Source organism: Pseudochaenichthys georgianus, chromosome 21, assembly GCF_902827115.2.
Source record: "Pseudochaenichthys georgianus chromosome 21, fPseGeo1.2, whole genome shotgun sequence".
In the NCBI taxonomy this organism is placed as follows: domain Eukaryota; kingdom Metazoa; phylum Chordata; class Actinopteri; order Perciformes; family Channichthyidae; genus Pseudochaenichthys; species Pseudochaenichthys georgianus.
This window is the reverse complement of record NC_047523.1, coordinates 23,515,787-23,541,268: the sequence shown is the minus strand read 5'-3', so window position 1 is coordinate 23,541,268 and position 25,482 is coordinate 23,515,787. Positions and strand designations below refer to the sequence as shown.

Genomic DNA, 25,482 nt, shown 5'->3' with positions numbered 1-25,482 from the left:
CCCCTACATACACACACACACACACACACACACACACACACACACACACACACACACACACACACACACACACACACACACTCACCGCAAGCTTTAGGCAATTTCCCTCACATTTAAATAGATTGCACATTTAAGGCTACTTAAGGAAAATTATCACTTTGCATATTTTAATTGTTATGAAGGAAGTGATTTGAGAGAGGTCTGTGGCTCATCCTCTTGAGCCATGCGGTTGCGAAGCTGTCTGATTCGGCTGCTCGGCGCTGCAGCTCCACAGATAACCTCCGAGTTCACACACATCCACTCCAGTTTCATCAGAATGCAAATGAAGCACCGAACGCTGGGACAAGTGGATCTTTGATATTTACAAAATAGCCACTAATAACTTGAGTGTAATTTGTTTGACTCAACTTTATTTTTTTCTCTTATCAGTCCTGATTTCCCCCCCCCACTGGTCAAATGGCTCTTGTTTAAAAATGCAGTGCAAGGAAACAAAGGGCGTGTTTGCTGCTAGAATTTCCGAGACAGCAGTATGTGGACTGTATCTATATCCATCCATTTAGATCTCTCTCAGAACAGACATGCTGCTGAGGCACAAGTCCAAGATAGACACTGTTAAACATGAAAACAAAGCATGTGCATACATATGCAGTTAGATGTTATGATCTCCAACAAACATCAGCCACAGTTAACACTGTGAAAGGCAACAACCTGCTAAAGGAGCAATATTATGGAGCAGTTCAACTGTAGAGACTGTTTAAGGTGTCGCTGCCAGTCTGTTTCAGTTGGCACACAGTATAATGGAAAATGGGTTCATCTTCATCACAAACATCAGTTGCGTAGACACTTACCTCCTGGTGCACTGAATGTGTAGCTTGCTAAGTTATATTCAATTTAGAACAACATGTTTAAACAGGCTTTATTTATCATACTTTCATTAAAAACATTATGGATGTGGCTCACCTTGAACAATGTATTTATTTGTATCAGAAATGTTACAAAGTTGTACTTCAGAGATGAAATGTATAGAATACTAGAATTAACTGTTCCTGTTTTAAACACACACTTGATCAGGCAACGCTCTTCAGCATAATAGTCATGCTTGATAAGGCTAGTGAACAATTCCATTCTCCAAGGACAGATTTCCATGAGAGACTGCAATGTTTCAAGTGTTAGTGTTCTCACCTTGACAAGCTGCTCAATGCTTGTGAGAGGAGTATTCAGAAACTGACAATATGAAATTAACTTTTTTTTTAACCCAGGAGTGTTTGTAGTTCATTTTACTTATGTGCAACACAGGCTCTATGGAAAGGAAAACATGTTTGATTTATTCCAATGTATGAATATTTCCCCCAAATCAAATCTGTGTTTTTCACCCTGTGTTTAGAATCAATGGAGTGCAGAAATAGTTCGAGGATAAAGCTCACCCATTTGTGTAAATTGCGGCAGGAACTTCCCCCGCACAGAAAACCTATTAATGTTAACATGAAAGAGGAAGCTTAAGCATAGCTTCTCATTTCGTAATACAAAAACAGCAACTATGGGAATTGTATTATTGTGGATCATTACAGGTGTATTAAGTGAGTGGAGTGACATTTAAAAGTAAGCCTCAAAATTAGCCTATTTTAATTGCTGCAAACCAAATTACTTTACTTCATATTGTTTTTGAACACTAGTGAAATAAGAGAAATTATGATTGAAGTTGTCATGGCTCCAACATGGCTTACATCAATCACACCATTGCAAATGTAATGAAGGAAAAGGTACAGAATGCTTCCACTTGTCAGGAAAAAAAGAAAACATCTTTATTTAGTATTTCAAAAACCTTTTTGTACCATGAAATCAAAATACATTTAAATCGACTGTACTGTAAGTATGGCAATACATACACACATATAAACATGTATGTGGTGCATTTTTCATATGTATGCTGTACATCATTAGCAAATGTACAATACGTACAGCTATGTGCAAGTTTATTCTCTGTACATGAATATGAAAAGTAAAAACCCAGATTGTTCATATGTTAATGTTATTCCCTCATACTTGCATGTAGAGTTGCAAGTGCACATGCATACACGTTAACATGCGCACTACAACAATTCACAAAGGATTAAAGCAATTTGTTTCTTTTTAGGAAATGATTTGAACTTGCATTGGAGACCTTGTAGAAGACCTACACAGCCAACAGCAATTCAATGGATATGTGATATCGTAAATAAACAGTAGTATGAGGAGGTTGACCTTATCTTTGCCCTCAAGGTGTCATATTTTTTATGTGACTTGTAATTGACAGTGTAAAGACAGTCTTTGTGAGGTCGACTGCTTAACTTCAAGGGCAAGCTTTTTTTTTTTTTTCACTTTTTTTTTTTTTCTTCTTTTTTTTTTTATCCACAAATGCATGACATTCAAAATGACAGGACATAAGTACTACATGTACAATATGTAGCAATGAGGTAGAAATGGTTATAAAGAATACCAGACATAAGAATGGAATAAAGGTCTTAAGCAGTCCTCAACTAAATGTAATTACACAAATACTGACAGATTCTGAAACCAAAATACGATTCAAGTGGCATCACTGTAAGACTCAATGTGCTTATCATAGGTCATGTGTTGGTTGTGAGTGTTGGCCTTTTTTAATAAATCCCCCCCATTAACCAAAGCACTTTTTTAATGATAACATGTATAGCATGATAAAACATACAACCTCCATTGTTTCCTTACATCAGATCTTGTTGAAGGCTTTTTACTCTCTAGCTGTGATGTAAACTGAAACATCCAAATGTAATTATTCACCCTTTGCCTTGTGTCACACTGTGTTCTACCACATGGTTCTGGATACAACAAACAGAAATGTGACACGAGCTGTTTCTGTTGGAGTTATTACAAGCACAACTTCATTTGAGTGTAACATTCCCCCTTTTAACACAATAACTCTCTGTAAGTTTATGAACTGTCGCCTACTTAAACTTGTGAAATCTGCGCATGTTAATGGCACTTAGGGCTTCTTATCACATTCTTGTCAAATATCATTTTGAAATTCACAATCACAGACACACAATGATATTCCAGTGTAAAAACACACTGGTTGTTTGTGACACAGTCTGCTAATATCTATGTTGATTTTTGTTTTAAAAGATTAACAAATTGTTACTTTTTGTAATGTCGGCTTGAGGTAAATGACTCTTCATAAACACAGACAGAATACAACAGAGGGGTTTACAGTTTTTTGCCCTTTCAGTGTTTTAAAAATGCAAATATCAAAAGTGTGACATTAAGGTCACTAAAATTTACAACTTCTTCAACTTGTTTCACTTTGGATTTAATTTGGCAACCAATAAAACACCTCAAAGTATAGTATCAAATTAAACAATATTAGAGGGGCTTTACAAAGCATTTGTTTCCATTTATATTTGTTTAACTACACATCAAACCGGAGTTTGCTACACATGTGTGTAAAAGAAATGTGGCTGAGGACACATCAAGGTGTGCGGTGTGTTTACAGTTTGTGTAAAAAAGAAATTGCTATTTTACAGGATGAATGTAAACAATACATCTGTCTTTAGATTTGGTTTGTAAAGAATCTGTGTAAATGAAAATGTGAAACTACAGCAAGATATTATGTTGAGAAGCGTGCAAGCTTTCCCTGCTGCTACGTAGCTTTTGTGTGGATGCTATGTATAAATCCCAACATGTGCAATAGGCAACAAGATTTAAGGATCTCCTTTGAAAAACAAACACAAGGTCCTTTAGTGCCTCTGCAGAATGACACACCTCCAGTGATATCTACTTCAGTGGCATTTTTCAATGTGCGAGTGCTTTGCTTTCCCCACTGCTCAGAGGACGTAGTACATTCAATAACATTTCTTACTTGCCAATTCAGCTGTCAGTCTTGCTCTTTCATTGCCAAAAAAGTGTATGGAAATGTTATGGCAGCAAATAGTGATTAATAACACTATAAACACAACAGTTAAAATGAATAAAAATACAAAACAGAATTAAAAAAACAGTTTTTTGTACAGCGAGACTAGCCTTTAAAACATTTTCTTAAAAAGGAATGCCACTCAATTCATGATGGTCATAGTTATGGCCTAAGACAGACAAAACAACAATTAAAAAACTTGAAATTAAAATAATCGAACTGGTTTCAAGTCAGAGAATTCCTACGAAAGATCACTGTGATAACTTTTAAATTAAAATGTTTCCTTTGACATCACAGATTCAGGGGCCAAACAAGCAACAACATCCACTGGTGAATGTTAGCTAACACAGACCAATCTGTCCTAACGCAAAGGCGATGTGTATCCCAACCATAACATTCAGTGGTATTCCCCTTTAAGTGCATTATCTGGTTCATGGGAGTTATAAAAATGTAAAGCTAATAGATGTTACACACAACAGAATACCGTTTGGTGTTGTCTCAAAAGGTCTCCTCATCAAACAAGCAGAATAGGTGCTGTCTTTTGCTGTCTTCATGTATTTGTCTTTCAGAGATAGCTAACAAACTGAGGTAGAAAGGAACTTAGGCTATACATAATCCTTAGGTTTCATTATTGATAAAACAGCAGCCGGATGGAATTAAATAGCTCGGGGCCACTGTCTTCTTCAACCCCAAGATGTTTGTCTGCACCTTTCAAATTTCTCTCAGCTCTGCATCACCACAAGCTAAAGTAAAGAACTCCAAACAAATTACTTTTTTTTGTCTTGTAAATAAACCGAAATCACTCTCATACATTCAATGTAGGGACTTTCTAATTTCATGTGAAGCTTTTTGAGGTATTATATAGCCTTACATGGTTTGATGATGTTATATCAAATGTTACACAAGCCTATGAGGTACTGTACATATCATCACTTTCCTGAGTTTTTAAATAGAGAACATTAAAATATAAATGGTACAATTGTACATTTATGTGAAACACTGTGAATTACTACCAAAACAATACTTAACGGCAAATACATAGTAATGTCTTGTTGAGATTGAAGTCACATTGTATAATGATATTGTTTTTTTTTTGTAATTTCATTTTGTATAGGCTAGTACAGCAACTAAATTCACCTTATTCATCCAAGAGAAAACATTTGTGAGTGTTGTTGTAACGGCACACATAAAACCTTTGTAAGGTACTGAAGCCCAACTGAAATGATATCAATAAATGTAATTTAGCCCAAATAAACCACAACTGTTCACAGAGAGCACAAAACAGAAAACAGCTGTAGAACACTTATGGAAAGCAAGTTTCTTGTCTAATTTTAAAGCTTTTTTTCATATTAGCACATGTCACCAATGGAGATTGTGAAGCAAAAAGTAAGACAAAAATTAAACAGCACCACCTCAGGCACTTGATAGCAACTAAATCTCAAGATCAGCAGAATAGTATGTATATATATTTAGATATATATATATATATATATATGTATATACACAAGGGGGGGGGGGGGGGCATCTTCTTCCTTGTTGTTTGAGTTATAGAGAGCACAATGGCATCAGCCATATAAATAATTCAATTAGCATTTACCAATGTGTTGTGTCCAGGCTGTTAGCTTTTGTGTAACACCAAGGACATCCATTTGCCCTATACAGTATATTCATGTCACCACTGTTTGTTATTTTTGCTTGATCACTGAAGGCCAACTACTGAGAAATATATTCAATTAGTCTCTTTCATTGACTACAACCAAACATTTTATTCCACTCAGTGTACATGTCAAGTTCCTTTTGTGATATGCTGGGCTGGAATTTGCAAAACACACTGTCAAAGTCTTGGTAGGAGACTGGTCTCATCTGAGCTGGGTGAAGGGTTGACAAATCAGTACCAGGAATGCCGTGGAGAGGACCTACCACAGCCTCCTGACACAGCTGAGCCACATCCAGTCCGGAAAAGCCCTCTGTCCTCTGAACCAGTAGTGACATCTCTTTATCACTAAGACAGTAGTTGTGCTGTGAGAGCAGTTGGCTGATTATCTGGTGTCGTGCTGTCCCATCAGGCAAGGGGATGAGCAGTCGCTTGGCAAAGTACCTCCGTAGGGACTCGGGGATCTCTTCAGGCTTATTGGTGGAGCAAACCACGAGGACATGGTCCTCAGCAGAGGTCAGAATACTGTCAAGCTGCATGAGGAGCTCAGCCTTGAGGCGATTCACTGGGCTATCCTCACTGACCTGAGCTGATAGCAGCAGGTCCACCTCTCTGATGAACACCACCGATGGCTGGCGACACCGGGCCACGAGGAAAGAAGCTTGGATGATCTTTTCCCCTTCCCCGAGCCACTTGGTAACCAGAGCAGAACCGCTAAGTTGCAAGAAGGCCGCCCCCAGTTGTGTTGCCATGCAGTGGGCCATCAGCGTTCTACCAGTTCCCTGAGGTCCGAATAAAAGGAGGCTCCGAGGTAATGTGGCAAGTCCACTAAACATATCTGGCCGTAAAATGGGCCACAGTATCTCCTCTTTGATGGCTGCTTTGGCCATATCCAGACCCGCGATGTCGCTCCAGTCCACTGGAGGGCCCTGCTGAAGGATTTCTGTGGTCACCATCTCCACCAGGCTGGAGTCACTGTTCTTCAATTGTTCCTCTGCAGCATGGATGGACGAGGTAGCCGTACCAATGTCAGGCCCTGTTAGTGAGTGAGAGAGGTGCTGTCTGTGCTCTTCAGTTTGCTCGCTCATGATGGGGGATCCAAACTTGCTGTAGGGTTCACCAGTCCTCAGATCACCCACAGAGCTTTTGGTTGATCCATAGTTTGGAGGCGATAGTGCTCTGCCAGAGTGTAAAATAAATGTCCTTTGATGATCAGAAGACATTGGCTGTTTGGTGGGCTTAAAAGCTAAAGATGATGCCTCTCCATTTCTGTCAAAGCCATTGCCCCTGTTTGAGTCACTGTCTATTGTTCTATACATTGGACTATGTGAAGAGCGCTGTTGGTTGTAGTTGAAATTACCATAGCTAGAGTCCATATCTCCATGTCCACTCATGTAGAAAGCTTTTCTTTTTAATGAGCTTGATGTGCTGCCATTTAACGGTGTAGGTGCAATTGGTGTATGATTATGGGACTGGTAGGTGTAGCCGGGCAGTGTGGAGGGAGGAATTGGTGTCGGAGCTGCAATACCGGACGGCAGATACACAGAAGGGGGGGGTGCGCCCCCAGGGCTGTAACCAGGGCCAACTGCAGTCTGAGAAGGATACCCTGTTGGAGGATAATTGTAGTTGGGAGACCCGGCGTTGTAGCTCGGCACTAAGGCAGGGGGAGGCGGTGGGGGCGGTGGTTGTAAGAGCCCAACACTGTGCAAAGGAGAGGGGTGGGGGGAGGGCAGAGCCGGGGTACTCTGGCCGCTGTAGCTTGAATGCAGGTAAGAGCCGTTGTAGCTGGCAGTATATTCCTGAGAGGGGAGGCCCGAGTGGAGAGTAGTGGCTGTGTGGCTCCCACAGTTACTGCTGGAGTAGCTGGGCTCAGACAAGCTGCTGGCCACCCCTGGGGAGCTGCCTATGCTAGCCGACACATCTGTAGGGGGCAGGGCAGCTGTCATTCCAGCTTTGCTCACAGATATAACATCTGGAGCACAGTTCATTGGGTAAATCCCCTCCTGCCAGGAATCATTCTCTGACTTTCTTCCATTCATGAGTCCAGTGGTGCTATCAGAGTAGGAACACAGCAGGCCTCTCTCATTTGGGCTCTCTAGGATCCCAGAGTACTTCTCTGCATATTTCTTAAGCAGATTGGAAGCAGTCAGTGCAGAGATGTCATCGTTTGCCCACGCATACTGGTATGTTCGCTGTAAGTGCCCCCGGTAGGCCTCTACTTTGTGTGCTGGAGAGCGGGTAGTGGATGAGATGTCAAAGTGTTGTTCTGCCCATTGTGTGTGCTCTGGGGTCCACTGCATCTTTAGACCTAGATATTCAATATAAGGGAGACAAATATCAAAGTACGCATTAAATCATGGTAATAATCAATGTAATATTTTCATATTTTTTAAATGTCCGATAATAATCATCCATAATGCATTCATTTTTATAGATTGTTTAGGTGGTAAATGGTTGGAAATCAGGCAGTTATCTTTTCAATCAAATGTCCAAATGTCTCCCACATGACAAAAATACAACGTTAACAAAACACACATCTGGTCAGTATGAGGGTATAGGATCTAACACCTGGTTAGCGTGCTATAATCCACCCAACGCAGAGCAGAATGACACAGACATTGCGGGTCAGTCTATAATCCAACTCTCATCTGAGGCATTCTGAGACAGTTTCAAATCTACTTGGAGGAGAGCTGCAAAGCAATCTTTCTTGGCAGCGCTCTGTTGCTTTCATCACACAAACCCCTCAGCCCAGCATGAATTACATCCACATTCAGCCTGCCCACTGCTTCCTAGTCCACAGAGCGAGGGAGAGGAGAAAAAAACATGCTTCACTTGTCTTTTCCTCTGCAGCATCTCTCAGTAACTCTATATGGCCTTGAGGGTTTGAATGACATAAATAATCGAGTTAAATCCTAAAGTCAATATGCAAATTCAAGTTTTTAAACATGCTGTCGTCTTTTGCTCTGTTTAGGATTATCAGAGGATAGCCCCAAAGAATGTAGACTATTAAAGAGGTTACAACTCAAATAATACATCGACACTAATCCGACCATAACCTACAAGCAGATATGAAAGGAGACATATTGAACAAAACGTTCAATGCCCGTTGTAATGCTCCCTGCTTTTGCTAATCAGTTTGTACTTCAGTAGGTTAAGTCCATATCACAGGATGTAGGCAACAAACAGCCACTGTCCAGAGGCAGATTACAAACGCAGTGTTTGCGGATTCCCTTCTGACTCCCTCCAAGCTATTTGCCCACCGCCACACTAGACACCAGGAGCTAATTAGCAGGATGATGCTGCACTAATTGCGTTAATTTACAAGGTTTTAGTCAAAGAGATCCATGCTATGTCTCACATGGTTGTCAACCATCCAAGCTAATGATTAAGAAAAAAAAGCCAGAGGCAAAAAGCCCGAACAGACAAACGTGTATATTACCCATACTGTGCTGCAACAGAATGTGAAGTGAATTAGAAGATAGTCTTTTATCCCTATGTCCCTCTTATTATCACTGCATTTAACTACCCCCCAATTAACATGTTGAATTTGACATTTTTTGCCATGTTGTTGCAGAGAAAAGTGTTCCCCTCCCAACAATAAAAAACTGTATTTGGGCAGGAGCAAGTAGCGCTGAGTTGTCTGCCAACAAAATCTCATCCATTCACAGCATTTACTGACACCGCAGTGGAAGTATCAGGGTAATGGTTTTTGTAAAATCATTCAGTAGAGTACATTAACACTCAAGTCACAATTAATCAATAACAAAATTGCAAACAGCTTATTGAGTGTGATTCTTCTATTACTGCTAATCCCGATAATGTGCCACTTTGGACAATCAAAGGAGTGCTACTTGCAAAGTGTACTTGAGATCTTTTCAGGTATTTTACAAAATGGAAGACGATTATCTAAATACAGAGCACTGCTAAAGAAATAACTGGGAAAGATTTATATTCTACAGAAAGTAATGCAATCTTGACATTTGGATGTATGGAGAACATGTTTTTTTCTTTTCGACAGGCAAAAAGGTATGTTTTATTAATAAAACACTACACCTACAGACAAATAAAACATTAACAACAACACACTTTTCACTATGTTAATTACCAAAATAATTGTAGCACAACACAATATTAGCAACAACATCACCAACATTTGTGTCAATGAATCAACCAGGTTTCTCTTATGAGAAATATGGGACGCATGCTAACAAAAATCAGATTTCAAATGTTTTGATTTAGACAAAGGTTACGGAGTAGATAGTAAATGCATCCACTTCCAAGTAGGCACATAAACACTAACACATAAATCGACATAAATGTACCCATGTGCACTCACAAGCAGGCATTAGCATAATGATCTCGTACTTTGGCATTACGGTAAAACGGTTGTCCTTTATTCCACCTGCCTGAAAATTCAGATACAACATCCACAGGTTCCTTTGTCTTTCTTTGAAATGGTATAATTACAGAGCGCTCCATTAGTGGAATGTTTTCAGATAGCCTCGGGGGCTCCAGCTCGAATTCCACTGATCAGCCACCAAGAAATCCTGCCTTTGTTGGACCATTGTGTGTATCAATGTATAGATCTGAGTAATCCTCTAGGGACAATTACAATGATGGTAATATAAGAAAATAATGTTTCATCAGTTATCTGTTTCTATCTTCATGTTGACTCAACTAAATACTGCTGAATTTGAAAAAACAGACATTTGTTATTTAATCATAATTTATTTGATATTACAATTTATGTTATACACTTCTATAGATGATCTTATTGAATATAAAAAAGAGCAGGCTGAGCCAACATGCCATGTGATGCAATGGCGTTAAACTACGCCATGGTGTTTAATGTGTGGTTCAATGATCATCCCTGATGAAACAGAGATGCTGACCTTTTAGGGAACTATTCATCTGATAGCCCAGGCTGTTTTTAAGCAAACAAGAGTGGGCCTCCACTCTGTCCATCCAATTTCCCAGTGTGTAAATTGGACCACCGCTTGCACAATTCTCTATTCATTACTGTTCTGCTGAAAGGAAGCACAGAGGTGGCAGAGCGGTTTTCCTTTCCTCTTTCTCAGTGAGTGTGAGTGAACAGTATGTGAGACAGAGAGAGAGAGAGAGAGAGAGAGAGAGAGAGAGAATAAAGAGCTGGACTTTCCTTCCTTTTCTTAGATTGGGGGAGTGAAAGGTGGGAGGGTATAGGGAGAGAGGGGGGAGGGAAGTGAAAGCTGTCGTAATTGAAACGTGGCCTAATCAGACTCATTACCATTTTTACCAATTTGCACCACCAAAGATGCTTATTAGGTAACTGTGTTTAATAAGCCGCTCTTTAGAAAACTAACTGTAATGAGCTCTTTAAAGTCAGACTTGAGCGTGATTATGCACTGGAAGTGTTTTGCACAGCTAAAGCAGACTGGTACATTTAGTCATGTACAATGTCATAATTAAGCTGCACAAACTCTGCACTTCACACCACACAATAGTCCCAGCTGAGGCAGTAGACATGCCAAAAAGTATTTATAATGACTGATCATTACAACCCTGGGATTTTCATCGCTGGACGTAAACATAATTATGGGAGCTTTTGCTTTTATTCTGCACACACAAACCACTCTACTTGACAAGCGTGCAAATATTGCAGACAGATAGTAATTACGTTTATAAATAAAAACAAGCTCATATTCATATTCAAATTCACTGGAGATATTCTAAGTAGGGGTGGGGCAAAACACTCTAATACAATGTGAAGCAGTAATCGGTACAGCTACAGAGTCTCATTCATCTCACATATCAAGTTAAGACTGTTTAAACTCAATTTAGATCTCCATGTGGCAGTAATTCCAATCTTTAGACGGCAGGGTGCCATTTAACCCCTCATTTCGAAAAGATATGCTTTCTTCAGTCACTGTCTTTTCCAGGGCTACTGCACTACATTTCACAGCATGACCACCAATGGCAGCAAATTACTACATGTCCCCACACTATCAAAGTGCACCAATCTTAGTCTATTTCATATAATCCGAATACAAAAGGTGGAACATTACTGGTAACGTCTGCACTTACAGTTAATTGTAGTTGACCTGTCAGGCAGGCAGACAACTTTGTTTCCTCTCTTTGTAATCAGAATAAGAATAAGGATCGTACACATAGCAACGTGAGTTAGACAGACACACTTGTAATTATTATCTAAAAAATTATTCGGATTAAAACGTTTTTTTTAAAACAAATATGGTTAGATTTAGTATATCCACAGAGTGACTTCTGTGACTAATTAATCTGTTAATTAATGTAATTAATCATGTAGTGAATGAAGTGTCATGCAATACTCACAAATGTTAATAAGCTACTAGAGCATTAAACATGTGCCTACCTATGATGCCTAAACTGTACGCCATACTGCCAGTAGGGCAATGCAATGATATGTAGTTTCCCCTCTGAATTAAAGTATACATCCTAAATATAATACTTTGATCTGCAGCTAGAGTAAATGTAATTTGCATTTTAAGATGTTTTGTGTTTATAAAAAAAGTTTGAGAAAAACGGCCCCAACTTGCAGTCAGTTCCCAACAATGTATGACTCTACAGAGCGGCCAATTATTTTAACAGCAGCTGTAAGAGCTTGTACTAGAATAAAGCTGTTTGCCTGCGAAGGGAAGTTGATGATCTGAGAAATTCATCTGAAATGCAGTGAGAAGATGTAAATGCCACTCTGAAATCAATTCATAATTTCACTGTACAAATTCCCACTTTGGATTTTAAATGACTGTTAAAGTAGCCTTTTTAAATATGTTGCGTATATGAGTGTACTGTGTAAATGTTTTGTTATTAAAGAGATGTGTAAGAGTAAGGACAAAAGTCGGCAAGGAACAACCAGCACAATGTTGCATAATTTGCAACTGAAAAAAGTCCCCAACATTTTTTTTTTTAATCCTGTCAGAGGAATATAAGTTAAACATTTAAGTGCCTCGCTAAAAAAAAGAAGAAAAAAAGAAAGGACTTGCTGAGGATTGTGTGATGGACTAAAGCTATTGGTCTTTTCCTGGGAATTGTTGACAGTACGAAAGTATATCTGCAACTGCTTTTTCATATGCTCTGTATTCAAATGAAAGAAGACACAACAATTATACATACATTATAATTTATCTCTGTATGTTACATGTGAGCTTGTAACACAAACTGTAGTATCTCATCTTTCCAGTCGTCTATTGTCCTTGTCATAAAGATGCACACCCTATAAGCACACTTCACAGTGATTCTCAGTGAATATACACAGATGTTGTAATCTTCAATTTTGATATCATAATGCATTATTTTACACACCCTGGAATTTCTCACATCCCAGGGGCTTTTGGTCTGAGCTAATGATAAACTCTATTGGCTTGAGGGGAACATGTAATAGAGTACATCTTGAAGTTGAGAGATTCTCTGAGCTGTGATTTCTCTGTCTCAGTGATGCTAATTAAACCATGGCTCTTCAGGCCAAGAAGTACAACTTGTATACTGAATAAAACCAAGACAATTATAGGAGACAGGCTTTATAGTGTTCTGTAGTGCATAATACTGATGTATACTCAAATGGCTTGTTAAAAGAACGCAGTTGTTGAATTCAAGCACTTTCTGAAACTTGTGTAAGAGCGCATGTACAGTAGAGGCAGTGGTTTTTGTGAGCCTCTATGAATTTGGCTTTCCTGCCTCTCAAGGGATCACTTACACACTTCAAAAGAGAAGAGAGGCAAATTGTGACCTTGCTACATGAACACTCATTGACCAAAAACTACTCAGTACATCTTTATTTCCCAAAGTCCTGTTACCCTGAGGAAGACTCCAATCAAAGAGGCTCAGGCGGGTTTAGGGCAACAAATCTGGATTGTATCACATTTAGCACATCTTGACTTCCACTGTGAGGCAGCGGTTTGGTGGGACCAGAAGCCACTCATCTGATTTAAAAACCAACAGGCTGAGCCCCATTAGAAATGAACAGATTATCTTGTTCACTGGTCCAATTCACAACTGCGATTACACTTCCAACCATTAGACTTTACAGCCATCTTAACCTGGCTAACACAGGAAGGAAAATGCATTGTAAAAAAATCTCATTCTTCACGGTGTGATCTTGACATACAAATCAGAAAGTAAAAGTCATTTTTTTTGAAAATTCACAGCCACTGGCAATACTGCAACGTTTCACAGACGCACTGCTTCTCTGTTTAACAATCGCAGCTAACTAAGAACTAACGTATAGAGGTATCAGTCTGTGTTTCTAAATTGGGGTTTTCTATTTTCAATTTTGTTGTGTTTTAAAATGTTTTTACATCATGTATGAGGGTTTTCAGTCTGTGGCTAGAAGGATGGTTTTATTGTCTCGTGCTTTTATAATAGTTTATTTTTGTCCTATCGGTTTTGTCTAAATGTATGTATGCTGCTTTTTTATATATTTATTGATGTACAGCACTTTGGTCAATATGTCCATCTAAGAAATAAATACCAGAAAATGTCTAATTTGTTCTAATGAGGATAAAATGATTCCACGCCGCTATACAGAAATGAATGCAAATGCACTTGTTGAGGTAAGCCGGGGCCATCTGTCGTTCTACATATTGTTTCCCACACATTAAAATGATTAAAAGTTCAAATGGAACTATAATTGAAAATGCCCAAGTGAACAGAAAAAGGATGTTTGCCTGTAACCACTGCCAGCTTTTCGTCCAAGCATCCAGAAGCATTCTGTGGTATCGACTGCAAGTCTCAAAGAAGGTCACTTCTCCAACACAGGCCAGACAAAAGGTGAAATGAGACAACTGAAGCAATCTTAGGTCAATATGAAATAGAAATCTCTCAGCTATACTGTAATAAAGTTACTGAAGTGCAGTAGTGAAGCCATAAAGGGGAACTTTTACAAGGAGAGAGCGGTCTAGGAGATTGGTTCGCCCACTGGCAAACAATGGCTTCTGAGAGCTGAGGTGGCATGGTCAGTGCAGCACCATGGAGCCGAATAACAGCATTCACTTTTAAAAGTAAGTTAGGTTTAACTAGGACATTTGTATTTCTGCACTTTATGTGTGTGACAAAATGTATTTTTATTATTGTAGTTTTAAAATGGTGACGCTTACGTTTACAGTGTCTAAGCTAAATATTAGAATTCATATTTTGATTATGAACAAAATCTGTTGAAGAGAATTACTTTAAAACCAAAATCTTTGCAACAGAAATAATACATGCACCTGAATCAAAGCATGAATTATGCCGATTGAGGCATCTATTAATACAAAGTACGGGGTACAATCAAGCCGGCATTCAGCATTTATTTAGTATTATATGCAGAGAGAGAAATCAACTGTTGACTGATAACCAGACATACTGAGTGGACCTGAAGTGTTTCCTATTAATGTGGTACGTTTCTCTCATTGTTGTAATTGTGAGTGATTACTACAAGTTGCAGCATAGACTCTATATACTTTGAGATCATATATCTCTCCTCTGGTTGAATATGTTTCCATATAAAACAGTAAAATAAATGTTGGGTTGGGGATTTTATTTAAAAAGTAAAGCCAAGACAAACACCCATTTGCAGCCTAAAATATGAATTTTCCGTAGCCAGACTTCCATGTGTTATACAATTGGTTGGCGTGGCTCATATTCACACTTCATTATGACATTTTCATATCCAATTGACATGACTTTAGGCGTGTGTATACGTTATAACAAATATGTGAAACGGCAATGTAAATTGCATACAGCAAATTGACAATAATAATAATTTCTTTTTCGACAATAGCAAGCTATGGAGGCCAAGGAATTCATTGAAAGATGCTTTTAAAAAACCTGCAATGCAGTCTATATTTTTCTTCCCCCAACCACAAAGACACAAAATAAAACATGTTTGCAAAGTGTCATGGCAGAGGTTCTGAATGACAGCTTTCATTGAAAACAAGTGTAAAGCACTGTGAGGCTGCTGCGAGTGGCAGCCTTCAAAGACTTCAGGGCTTTGATAGAGATGTGGAAAGAAAGCAAGAAGGGCCATGCAAATGCTAATTAATCTAGAGTATTCCTAAATAGACTATGAAATAAAGAAAAGAAAAAACAGATCATGTGGCACAAAGCAATCGCTGAGAACAAATTAGATAATTAATAGAAATTGAGAGGTGGGAATTTGTAATATCTTCACTAACACCTTTCTGACTGGTGTTTGAAATCCCTTCCTCAGGTAAAATACGAAGAAATAAATCTTCAACGCAAAACTGAAATTATAATAAAGGGGCACAACAAATCAATTTCCCACAATTCATTAAGCAGACCTCAATTCGCAGTTTAAAGCAATGATTGTTCTACATTGTGCAGCATTTGCATGTAACCGGCTCAACCAATTAAACACTAATTAATTAGACACAATTCTATTAAGAAACAAATCCCACTCATCAATATACACAACCCAGGGTCACCCACTGCTCAAATGTGAATTGGCTCTTTGCATCACATGGACTGGACTAGAGAATAGCACAATAGCACTATTGGAGCTCACAATAAACAGTTTGGCTCAGATATATTTGATGGAGCACGAACTCATCAGCGCTGATAGATTTTACCTCCCTGGATAGGAAGCAGCACCCGGAGGTGTCGCTTGGACATGCAGCTTTCTCTCAAATGATCACTATAGGGCGAGGTGTTCAATATCACAACTCACAAATGCTCGTATGTTAGCATAATAGTCAACACTGCAATCATACTTCCACCGTCATTATCAAAAACGGATACAATATTTAGTAAGGATGAACTGATTCCACTTTATTCAGTGCGATACAGATATCAGTGTTCAATTAATAAGCTGCACGCCTCACTGTGTGGAAGTGGCTGAGATAATTATTTTAGGCAACATCAGGCTTGGCTTAAACATAGATTTGTGTTTCTTTCTATAATTCATTGCTAAAAAATCTACTAAGATATAAATATAGGGAATTTGTTAATTAGTATTATAATAGTAACTCATATATCAGCAACTTAATTTGATGTATTGCCATTAAAGTGTACATTCAAACCAAAACCAGCCACTAAAATACTATTTACATCCTTTTCAGATTTCACAATATCCAAAACCCAAATGCTATATACCCTGCAAAATCAATGTAGACTTGTTTTCTTAAAATAAATGTATTATATATATATATTGTCTTAAATGAGATATATGCCTAACAGCAGAAGTGATCCATGCACTTCTATTGCAAGGCTTGGATGCAGTCTTCAAAAGAACTTGCGTGATTCCTAACACTGGTCGAATGCTCTATGTGCCAGTTTTCCATCTATCACAATAAATGCTTAGGCAATAGGCAAACGGCCTGCTGGCTGAAATGTGTAATTAAAAACAACTACTCCACAGTTTATTTGTTATGTGTTGCCTCTTTTTCAGGTTATGTGCATACTGTTAAAAAATAAATCTGCCTCTGGCTAGCGCGAGTTCCCTTGATGAACTGTGAACAGTCGACAGTGAAGAGTCTACTGGTCCACTTTGTACAAGGCAATTCGTACAGCCTTGCTCATTTGAGTATGCATGAAATAACAACGTCCTATTGGGAGCGTTCTTATTTGGGGTCAAATACACGAGCAGATTCCACATGTGCAGCCCCTGGCCACTGAGGTCTGGAATCTACCTCCCTCCTGGCTGGGTGACGCTGCATGTTCTATTTCCAGACCGAGGGTTGAAGTGAGGCTGCAGGGAGTGTAACACTGACCCACATGGCCTGTGACCCAGAAGAGTTGCCTGAAGCTCTGCACACTAAAAACTTGCAGCAGCCTTTCAAAGGCAAACAAAGCCTTTGCACATAGCATGTGTCTTTTCATGCCAAATGATTTGCATCCTCTTTATTCACATCTTTGACTTGTTGTCAATGTATTCCTTGCTGTTGTGGAGCCTCATGCTCACTCTCTGAAGTCTCAAGTGGGAAGAGAGAAAGGAAGTTGAAGAGGCAAAACTTCTTTCCTTTCAGACCCAGTGTCTACAGGCCACATGTCTGCAGTCATCTGTCACTAGTTTACACATACGATGACACTTCCTCTCTCTGTGGGAACCCCGTTGTCACCACTTGGCTGCCAGCAGAGGCTGACTGGGTGCTAGATGGGTCTCCCCCAGGTACCTCTAGGGAGCCACATTAGGCCTAACTGACAGACTGACAGGAACTCGCAGACACACACAGGCAGGCGCACACACACACACACACACACACACACACACACACACACACACACACACACACACACACACACACACACACACACACACACACACACACACACACACACACACACACACACACACACACACACACACACACACACACACACACACACACACACACACACACACACACACACATACAGTCCGTCCCTCGCCCAAGCTTTCACTCCTCCTACAGTACGGCAGCTCACATGCTCCCCAGGCATGGCACACTTTGCATAAAGCAGTGACTTTGCTCGACATCAATTTTTTCATACACAAAACTATTTTTCACCCCTCTAGCCTTTCCTTGCTACATGGAAGTTTTGAAATGAATAATGGAAACACAGAGCTGAGGACTCATGGGATCCATTTAAAGATGTGGGAGAGACGATGCAGTCAGGGTTGGACTGCAGAAACATCACGCTCCAAGTGAATGAATCTACTATTGTTCTTTCCAGTATATAAATGCTGATATAAACCTCGTGCACACCAATTAATGCCAACAATGAAATAGTGTTTATGGATTTTTTAAATATGGGTGAAAATACAACATTAAAATATACTTTAGTTTTTTTACCGTATAGGAAAGAAACAATCGGTGGCCAACTTGAGCTGGCAGAAAACAGCTAAGAACTTAAGGTCATTCTTCCCGCCCCTTATTTCTGCAGTAATACATTGCACTCTGGAATATCTTTAACAGAAACCCAGCCTTTGTTTGGTACCAACAATATCCTAGAAAGCATAACTGGAAACATGGCTTGATTTACTTTGCTAAAGTGGGAGTTTACACTATGTTTAGTTTTTCTCTGTAAACCTTGGGTATTTCCACCTCGCCTCCCCAGATACTTCAAGTGGAATTGAGCGAGCTCGGGGCGATCCACTGTAACAGCTATTTTAGACAATGCAAAGTCAACACGACTCCCTGAGGTGATTTCCTGATAATGAACACAAAAGAAGTGTCAGCCCTCATAAAGCTCTGTGAGTATGCTCAAGTCTTCAGTGCTCCTTTTTTTCACTATTATCTTTCTGATTTAAATTAATCTAATTCCATGTGGACCCTAGGAGGGACTGTCAAATAGGCCACATGCCAAGACTTCGAGTGACTATTCACTTACAACGTAATAGTGAAACTCAAGTTGTTATGTGAAAATAAATATTTATTAATTTAAATTATGCATTACATACAATACAAGTAATCAAAAGACAAAAACAATCATAAATGTGTCATATTTAATGATGTCTACATCCAGATTAAGAACCTACTAAATCAAAGGTTTATCTCCATCTCATAAAAGCTACCTTGAAGAAAAAGAAATGATTCATGCAGTCAACTAACACAGCACCATAGGTAATAACTTAAGCACTATAAACACAACATCTGGCTCAGATATCCAGTCGCTCGGACGCTGCTGTGGTCACCTCTCAGTGACACTGCAGACCCCCGCTGCATTGCCGCATGCCTGACACCTTAAACCTTTATGGCAGCGTATACTCAACCTTCTCTCCCCTCTTCCCTTCACTCGGCTCATCCCCCTCCTCTCCACGCCATCAGGCAGACCTCAACCCATCCTCTGCCGTCCCCGGCACTCAAGGCCCCCTCTGCCAGCACTTGGCAAAATGCCAACCTGTCAGCCCCCCCCCCCATCTCCACAGAGGTATAATGAATTGCTGGGACCTTAGCAAAAAAACACAGATAGCCCCCATCTCGTCTGATCATCGCTTTAGCTAATTGCCTCAAATATCAATTTGAGACAATTAGCATGGGATGTAATGAATGGGACAATGAACACCAGTCAAAAGATTACAGTTTATATTCAAAGCAAATCCTTGCATGATCTTGAATATAAATATCAAAGTTAAGTAAAGCATCTATTTCAATACATGAATTATAATGCTATAGTAATGAAGAAATCAAATAAATAATTAAATATTAAAATTCTAATTTCAGTGTTACATAATTGATCTCTAATTGTATTTAGAGTGAGCCAAATGTTTTTAATTAAATCAGATCAGCTCCACTTGGTGTTATCATAATTAAGGGGTAATGTTGATTAAGACAGTTCAGCATCAAGACACATTTGAGAGTTTGAGGTCAAAAGAAAACTACATTTCAAACCCTCAGTTCATGAATCTGACAAATGTGATGTGGTGTAAAGTACTTATAGGTTCTCTTGCTGCATGGGTTTTCATTCCAGCTCGAATAGCGACCTCGATTGCCAGATTAGTCAGACACTGTTTTGTGAGAACACAAGAGGAATTTCAATACCGCAACATATTGAGTTTTCTCTTATCCTCTTGTGAAAGGCTTGCTGCTCTCTCACAATACGAAACTCCCCAACAGCATGCAATAAAAGAAAAAACACCTTGGAAGAAGGACAGGCAAAAACACCTCTTCACCAAGGTTATTCAATGATAAGCAATAGTACTCAGGCACACAATGGCAGCTCAAAGTGCCAGCGATTTAAAGAAGTCATGGAATTGTAGATTCTGTTATTAATCAAAGTCCTTGGGGGTTGGATATTCACTGCGAGTAACAATACATCATTTATCTAAAGACATAATTAGCAATTATGAAAGCAGATTCAGTCATAATGTCTTAAGATGTCAATGGATCAATTACATGGTAAGACCATCGTCCTAGAGCTGTCTATTGCCAATGCATTTAGACTGTGTTCACAAAACCACAAATGACACTCTCAGTGAATAAACATTATAAATCATTTTAAGGGGATGTTAAGAAGACTGCATTCAAAAGACAGGCACTGTGGAAAATCATTTTTTTTGGGAGATGCACACAATGCTTCAAGACTTACAGGCATGCAACACTCTAGGCTTGGACTATCTTTGCTGAATTTAAGAAAGGAGAACCTCCAATCCTTTTGTCCACTAATAGAAAATCAAGAATTTACCATGTCTAATTAAAATGTAAACAGTGTAATGAGGACATCAGTGATTTAGGCAAACGTCTCTCTGGCTGCCACTGGGGGTATGATAATTACAGAGGCAAATCTATGAATGCATGAATCTCCTACAAGTCCAGATTAAAAGCCTTAGTGCTAAACTTAGTTTAGTACACCTGGGGAGTGGCTAGAATAGACAATCCCCCACAGACGCAGAGCTGCCTCGTCTCCTTACGAGTGCACAGACACCTCATGTGCAGGAGATGAAACAAAGCCTCTGTTTCGATGTGTTGGAAATGAGGAGAACAAGGAATTTAAATCAACACATGCCATAATCCATGTTAATAATGTCTGGCATAAAAGGCCTGACTAAACGAGAGTTGCTACATGACTTATGAACTTGTTTCTCTTATAATCAGTCATTCAGTTAGCTCTATAGGCACATTGTGCATATGGTGTAGATCATAAAACCATGAATTATTCTATAACAATTAGTTTATTTGAAAAATAAATAAGAGTGAGGCACTTTGTCCCCCCTTATACTGGTTATTTAAACAAAAAAAAGCATGCACAAAGAGAAACAGACAGACATACAGTGCATGCATACACACAATCACATACAAAGATGCACATATAAACATCTAAATAATACATACATGCTACAACACACCCAGAGAAATGTATGGAGGGATTTGAATTGCGGGCAGCAGTGAAACAGTAAGACTAAATATCCACACTATGTTCCATAAATGCAGCCAGTGTTTTATAATCTAGTAGAATAGGTCACATAAGAAGGGTAAGTACAAGCAGCCAATGGTAGGTGCATGTATTTTAGAAAATGTCTATGCCATATGCTGTCACTCAGAGGGAGAAAAAACAAGTCTGAGCAGACAGTCGCTGTGTCTAAATGAGATGGTAGGAGGAGGAGGACGAGGAGGAGGAGGAGGAGAAAGGGAAGATGTCAAGGATTCGTGGTCCTTCATCTTTGCAGTAGAGCAAACACGTCCCTCAGTCTAGCAACAGACAGCTGCCTTCACTTTCTAATGCAGTCCAACTTAGATCACTGCGAGAATTGTCAGCGTAGAGAGAAACACACAGAGATAACATGCACGCTGCCACGGAGGAAACGACAGAGATGTGGATACAAGAGAGGGAGACGAGAGAGAAAGAAAGGAGAGGAAGGGAGGGAGGAATACTTGAATAGTCCCTACTGCGAGCGTCTTTATCCATTGGGGACTCCCTGGCTTTTTATATGAAAAACGGGAAAGAAACCACTTAACATATTTGCTTAAACATGACAATCCTGCACTGATCTCATAAAATATGGTCAAGAGGCTGAGTGGGATTTCTTGTAGTAAATGACAAATAGATCCATCTGAAAAGATTAATATTTCATCCATTTACAGACATCCCAGGGTGTTTACATAGAGGCAGCCCAAGGTATTCAGGACCTGGCTTTAACATTACTGAATACATATACCATACATTAAGTGTCTTTAATAGCGACTTATACCGCTTCCCTCTTTTAATGGTTAAAATAATGCTGTCAATTTGAGCCATCACTAATAGTGCTACTATCTTCAAATTACAGACAGGACATTTAGATCGGTGAAAAAGCTTCACACAGACACATGACAACATTAAAGTACAGATAGTTATAAGAGGCTAAAGATTGGTTTGTGTTTGCATTGTTAGGCGCAACTGTGATTTCAAATACACTGCATGTTAAAACGGTCAGAAAATCACAAGAAAAACACTGACAATTCTGGAAACCTGATTTGATAAATGTGATGAATTAAGTATAAGAACAATTCATATGAACTTTTAAAGCAGTATTTTTTACATAGGTTTGACATTTCTGAATTGTGTACATTACTATGGCTGCACTCAATTCCACCGTCTTTATGAGACAACTAAATATAAGTCTATTTCTATGTCTATGTCCCTGGGAAATCAGTGTGTGTTATCATTTAGCGCAGTTTATGCCACACAACTTCTTGACATGACAGTCACTTTTAAAAGTGTAAACATGTGTGACAATCAGGCAAAAGGGTGATAAAAACAGGAGGGTCAGCATCTGTCGTCCGAATCGGCTCAGAGATTCACGTCAAGCAGCAGCTCAGAATTCTATCGTAAGTGCTATCCTATCAGAATAAACAGAGCTGTCAGCTTTTTGCCATGCACACCGGAGGTGGCTGGGGTTAAATAAGGACCTGCGAGAATCACCTAACACGCTGCAGGAGCTCAGACATGGAACCCTTCCAGGGTTTGAACTCTGATAAAGATCCTCAGGTTGTTCTTAATAATTAAGATATTTAGAATGAAGGATCCAAGGGAGTGGTTCAATAAATACAGAACAGTTTCTTTTTCTGAGATAAACCCACTCTTACAATTTATTGTAAGACACATATTACATTTAAAAAGACTGCACAGGGTATTGAGAATGTAAGTAAATGCAATTTGTGGATATGCATTTAATTATTAATAATTGCTCCAAACTATTTGCCACCAAGCTTAGTATCTATATCTGAGCAATACAACCATAGTTCATTTGTAATAAAAAAATACCCTCCACAGATTCATAGGAGGCGGTCTAAATATGAAAAAAAACCTTACCAACACATTTAATACCCACTTTAGAAAAACACATTACAACCAAACACTTAGAGATAATGAACGTGGTAGTAATGTACATTTTTTTTCCCACTGAGTGACGGATGCTGTTATTTTGAAGAGGAATGAAAACATACTTCAGCTCACTGGTGATGATGTTAATTTCCTCTCAAAGGAAAACATGCAAATGAAATGTGTGAACACAATTAAGTAAATTGTTCTATGGAGGTGGAAAAGGTTCGCTTAGGACAAAGTGTTTGCCAAAGAGAGACAGCACACAACTTGTTACTCATCTGACTTTATGTCCATGCTCAGATCCATTTACTGGCATGTCACACACCATTTCCACTGGAACATAAGAGCTATTTCTGACTCTGCCTTTGAATTACCTTGCGAGCAATTTTGATGTAGTTTTATAAGTGAATTGTCATATTGTGTGACAAATAAATAAAAAACGACATGTCAGCTTCTTAAATTGAACTTTAAACAAAGTGATTCTTCCTGTAAGACAAGGGTTGGACAAATTACCTATAACATAATATTGTCAACATAACCAGTTTTGCATTATAGGTGTCTCTTCTTTGTCCATCAACCTTCATATTTATAATAGTATAGATATTTTAATATGTAGTGTATTTGTGATGCAACGTGCACCAAATAATAAATATAAAGCCAATTGTGTTGTTATAAAATGTTAATTTGAACAACAGTGATTTCAATAGCTGTAATACTTACTATTAAAAAATACATTTAGAATTGCATGGCATGCTACAGCAATTACAAATATTTTAAGTGCAAGTATTTATTTAATGCCTACATTTTGACATAAAGCAGAAATAATGTCTTGCAAAAATTACTTGATGTTAATTTGAAACAGATAAGTTGAATACATTGTCTTTAATGCAAAATGTTAATGTAAAGTTATGCATGCAAACATATTAAAGCATAGCAATGAAAACAAAAGTGTAGACGAGGAATGTCAGTAACACAAACCACATTAAAATGTATTACAATTAGTTAACCTTTACAAGATACTCTGAGCCTATAATTGATAATGACACTTGTATGAAATTAATCATATAAAGTGCCCTTATCTCTGGAATATGCCCGTGTATTATTATAAACTGAATGAAGTAAACTTTTGAAGATGCATCAAACATGCACAAAGAAAAATTGAATACTGCAATAACAGCCTCTTTTGAACAAATACACATATAACAACAATAATGTGGATAATTTCAAAATGAACGTACCATAAATACTGGTGCTAGTGATCATGTCTTCAAGCCTAAAACAAAGGGAGAGGGGAAAACAGCAGAAACGGAATTTTCACGAGGAGGAATTCCAAAGGTTGCTTCTCATTACAGCCACTTTCTCCTCAGCTATCGGATTTCACAAGTTTAAAAAAACGCACGGTGCCTTGTTCTCTCCTCCGGTAGGTATTCATTTAGGTATTTAATTAAGACGAGCAAGAGTATATGCGAGCAACATATTAAAACAAATCAAAACAGCGCTGGATGGAGAGTCGCAGAGAGCCACACAGGCACGGCAGGAGCCTGTCACTTCGTGCGCGAGTTGAACGAGAGAATAGGAAGCATGAGAGAGACTGTGGTCATGACATAAAACACACATTCTTCATGCCGCCTATTAGAGGAAGAGGCTAAACCAGCGTGATGCCCCCCTCCCTTTACTTTTAAAATAGATTACTTGCCAGCAGTTGTCCCAGTAAGAGCGCAATGACAACCCATTAAGCTCCCGCCTGCGGTTATCGCGGCAAGTTTTATTCAGGCTGACATGCAAAAACTTCTCCTTGCAGTAAAGTTATTTAAGAGCCTGGATCCAGACGTGTGTTTAACAATCTACTTTAACTAAGAGAGGAAAACAATAATAGAAAACTCGGTCTGATCTGTATACTTCATAGCGCTCATTTCGTCTTTTTTAAAGCGATGACAAGTCACTTGGCTCGTGCAGAATGACTGCGCTCGCTGCAGATCTGTGATGCGCGACACAGTGTCTCGCAGCGAGCGTCTGCGCGTGCAGGGCTGCTCCGTTTCTCTTTTTAATTGTCAACATCGCTGATAGACAGGACGAGAGAGACTTACCTGTGTTAGGTGCCAGGGCAGCGTCAGGGTTTATAGTACCATCGATCCGGGCAGTGCGCAGATGAATGGCTCGCTGAGGTTAA

General features: G+C 39.0%; 1 protein-coding gene across 1 annotated transcript; it reads right to left on the bottom strand.

Annotated features, from left to right (window-relative positions):
- Positions 1–5,610: 5,610 nt before the first annotated feature.
- Positions 5,611–25,482, bottom strand: fign (fidgetin). Its single transcript, XM_034109300.1, has 3 exons — positions 25,400–25,482; positions 24,551–24,585; positions 5,611–7,884 (listed from the first exon to the last, which is right to left on the bottom strand). Exons 2-3 carry the CDS (start codon positions 24,573–24,575, stop codon positions 5,666–5,668), a joined length of 2,244 nt encoding a protein of 747 aa, XP_033965191.1. The 5' UTR covers positions 24,576–24,585; positions 25,400–25,482; the 3' UTR covers positions 5,611–5,665.